The sequence below is a fragment of the Terrapene carolina genome, unplaced genomic scaffold (assembly GCF_002925995.2).
Source record: "Terrapene carolina triunguis isolate 2854851 unplaced genomic scaffold, T_m_triunguis-2.0 Scaffold28200, whole genome shotgun sequence".
Lineage (NCBI taxonomy): Eukaryota > Metazoa > Chordata > Testudines > Emydidae > Terrapene > Terrapene triunguis.
In genome coordinates this window covers 1-3,768 of record NW_020692551.1, presented here as the reverse complement: position 1 = coordinate 3,768, position 3,768 = coordinate 1, and the positions used below count along the sequence as shown (strand labels likewise).

Here is a 3,768-nt window from a genome sequence, read left to right as displayed (position 1 = left end):
TGCTATTGTAAAGGCAAACCAGTGGGACTCCCTGCCCCTGGGTATCAGTGGGGTTAGACTATGAAACTCCCTGCCACTGAGTAAGAGTGGTGTTCGCCTGTGAGACTCCCTGCCACTGGGTATCAGTGGGGTTCCCATGGGGCACTCAATAGACAGAAGTAGTAGGTAAGGTCTGTGACATCGGTGAATTTTTCCCCTTATTTCATGTCAGTCAGATGAGTTGCTCCCCATTTACAAAGCTCTATGCCAGCGGTTCTCAACCTTTCCACACTACTCTACCCCTTGCAGGAGTCTGATTTGTCTTGCGTACCCCCAAGTTTTACCTCACTTCAAAACTACTTGCTTACAAAATCAGACGGAAAAATACAACAATGTCACAGCTACACTATTACTGAACAATTGCTGACTTGCTCATTTTCCCCATATAATTATAAATGAATTGGAATATGAATGTTGTACTGACATTTCAGTGTCTAGTATATAGAGCAGTATAAGCAAGTAATTGTATGAAATTGTAGTTTGTACTGACGTTGCTAGTGCTTTTGATGTGGCCTGCTGTAAAACTAGGCAAATATCTAGATGATTTGATGTACCCCCTGACAGACCTCTGTGTACACCCACCCCTGGCTGAGAACCTCTGCTCTAAGCCACAAGACCCCAATTTCCTCCCACAACACAGGAGTTCTGACCTCCACCCCACTCCCAGAGCTGGGAGTAGAAACCAGGAGTCCTGGCTCCCAGCCTGCCCTTCTCTAACCATTAGGCCAGTCTGCAGAGCACAGAGGACTCCCTGCTAATAAGGCCGTGAGGGGCGCAGTCCCTGACAGTCGCAATAGCCCAGAGGACCCTGCTGCAGGGCTGGCAGACAGAGAAGCAGCAGCTTAAGGCTTCCTGCACACTCTCATTAGTCAGAGTGTAGCAGCAATTCCTGTGACAGCCAGATGAGTACAAGAGACAGGGTGGGGGAAGGGTGGCTTTTTCCACCTTGTAGCAGTGAGTTCCACCGGCACCAGCTCAACAGAATCAATCCCCATCTCCCTAAGCCAGCCAGTCACTGTCCTGGAGCCAGATTGGAACCAGCACCTCCTGGAGGGGAAGGCCCCATATCCCATTCCCCACCCCTCTGAGCCAGCCTGTCCTCCAGCTCCCAGCAACATAGTATTATCAGAATAGCTGTGTATTTGACCTACTAAACTGTTTCTGTCCCCACTCCTCCTCATCTACTATCCTTTTTCCCTCTGCCCATAGTTCTACCTTATAGCAGTGAGTTTACACTGGCTATGGCCCAGTTGCTGAGAATACCTAGCCTGGATATTCTGGAGGACCAGAGGGCACCCAGAGATATCCTCTCCAATGGTGCCTTCCTAACCCCCTCTTATTACTCCCTTCCTCCTCTTCCCCTCCCCCTTGTCCTCATGTCTGTCGTCCCTTCTAATCCCTCTTCTGTCTCTCCCCAGGTCACCATGGACCAAGGCAACACGACTCTCCTACCAACCACTGGGGCAAATTCCAGCCAGACCCCAGCAGCTGTGAGCGCTGCTCACCTGGCCACAGCCGTGTTGCTCTTCATCACCTTCCTGGTGGGTGTGTTGGGGAACGGGTTGTACCTGTGGGTGCTGGGACTGAAGATGAGGAGGACGGTGACCACGCTCTGGTTCCTTCACCTGGTCTCCTGCTACCTTCTCTTCACCCTGCTGATCCCCTTCTTTGCCGTCTACGTCCTCCTGGGTTTCCACTGGGTCTTCGGCATGGCCTTGTGCAAGTTCCTCAACACCTGCATCTCTGTGGGCATGTTCACCTCCGTCTTCCTTCTCACCCTCATCAGCCTGGACCGCTACATCCTCACTCACCATCCCATCTGGTGCCGGCATCACCACACCGTGCCCCGAGCTCAGAAGCTGGCGGTGGGTGTGTGGCTGGCCTCCTTTGCTCTCAGCGCTCCCTACCTGGCTTTCCGGGAGACCCAGGTGGTGGACGGGGGCAGAATCATCTGCATCAACAATTACGCCCTCTCCACAGACTGGAACAGAACCGAAATGCAGTACCTGGGGAGACGGATCCACCAGGCCATCTTCATGGTCCGGTTCCTTTTTGGCTTCCTCCTGCCCTTCTGCACCATTGCGGGATGCTATGGCAGGGTAGGGCTGAAGATGATGAAGAAGAAGAAGCTTGCGTGGGCTAGGAAGCCCTTCAAAGTCATGGTTTCTGCGGTGGTTTCCTTCTTTCTCAGCTGGCTGCCCTACCACCTCTACCAGAGCTTGAACTTCTACAAGAAGGAGGTGCCAGAGTCAGTGATGGGTGCTCTTTTGGTCATTTACACCTTCTCATCCTGCTTCAATGCCTGCTTCACCCCCATCCTGTACCTCTTTGTGGGGGAGAAGTTCTGGCAGGTCTTCAGGACGTCTCTTCTCACTCTGGTCAAAGCAGCTTTTGTTGATCATCTCGGCAGCAGTGTCCCCGAGTATAGTGGAAGACATGGGTCTGAAGTTGAGAACACAAAACTGGAGATGGTCTGAAGTTGTCCAGACTTAGGGAGAGTTGAAAACTTGCCATCCCAGTTGTTCCTAGATCCCTGATGGTTCTAAAACGTGATGGGTCCCAGGTATCTCACTGTTTATAAATGCTGCAGTGTCCCTTGATTCTAGATTCCCTGCTCTCTCCAGAATCCCATGTGTTCTAGGTCTCCCAATTATTTCACACTCAATGGGCCATCAATGGCACCAATGGCACTGAACGGAGTGGCTAGACTGTGGACTGCAGTTTGCCACTGTGGGAGTGGCCGGACAGTATACTACAGATCCCTCTGGAAGGGGGGGACATAGAGTGTGGCACAGCCAGGGGGCAGTGTCTCTGAAGGAGGACGCCGTCATCCTGGGAGTGAAGTGGGTCCAGGAACAAAGGTGACAGCAGGGAAGTCATCACCAGAAGAGGGCACAGTGCTAATTCCCTGGACAGCCAGCAGGAGGCACCGCAGTGGTGAGTCGTGCCCCGTCACTCTGTTCATCTGGGAAACTCTACAAAAGTAGAAGCATAACAAATAATCACCAATTATTTTGGAATATTAAGCCTGTAAGGCAGTAGGGCATGGAGTGAACTGGCGAGATCCTCAGCCAGTGTAAATCAGTGTAGCTCTGTTGACTTCACTTCAGAGTTCTCAGGTTCTTCTCCTGCCTCTGGGAGACCCCTGGGGTCTAGCAGGGTAGAGTGGGGGGCTAGGAGCAAGGACTCCTCAGTTCAATCCCCAGCTCTGGGAGGGCAGTGGTCTCTAGCAGTTAGAGCAAACTTAGTAACACCAAAACATTTAGTGAATTAGTATCAAGTTTGCCAAATTGTTTCTCTCAGTCACCAAAAATCTGACATTTTCAAATGAAACATTTTGATTTTCTTTTTCGAAATGGCTTTGTCTTGAAGTGTACTTCAATTTTATTTAAAATATGTAAAATTAAAAAAAAATTAAAATAAAATTAATGGAGATATCTTATCTCCTAGAACTGGAAGGGACCTCAAAAGGTCATCGAGTCCAGCCCCCTGCCTTCACTAGCAGGACCAAGTACTGATTTTGCCCTAGATCCCTAAGTGGCCCCCTCAAGGGTTGAACTCACAACCCTGGGTTTAGTAGGCCAATGCTCAAACCACTGAGCTATCCCCCCCAAGCTCACCAAAAAAAACCATTTTGTTTGGACTAAAACACTTTTCATTTGCCAAAAAAATTCATTTGGGGTCATCTCCAAATAAGTGGAATAAACAGAGTTTTTGGAATAAACAGAG

At 50.1% G+C, this 3,768-nt stretch overlaps 1 protein-coding gene across 1 annotated transcript; it reads left to right on the top strand.

The window, feature by feature from the left end:
- The first annotated feature begins 1,463 nt into the window (after nucleotides 1–1,463).
- Nucleotides 1,464–2,516, top strand: LOC112124096 (probable G-protein coupled receptor 33). Its single transcript, XM_024222641.2, has one exon. The coding sequence runs from the start codon at nucleotides 1,464–1,466 to the stop codon at nucleotides 2,514–2,516; it is 1,053 nt and encodes a 350-aa protein (XP_024078409.2).
- The last annotated feature ends 1,252 nt before the right edge of the window (nucleotides 2,517–3,768 follow it).

Coding starts and splice junctions, on each gene's coding strand:
- LOC112124096 (XM_024222641.2), top strand. CDS start 1,464: ATGGACCAAGGCAACACGACTCTCCTACCAACCACTGGGGCAAATTCC.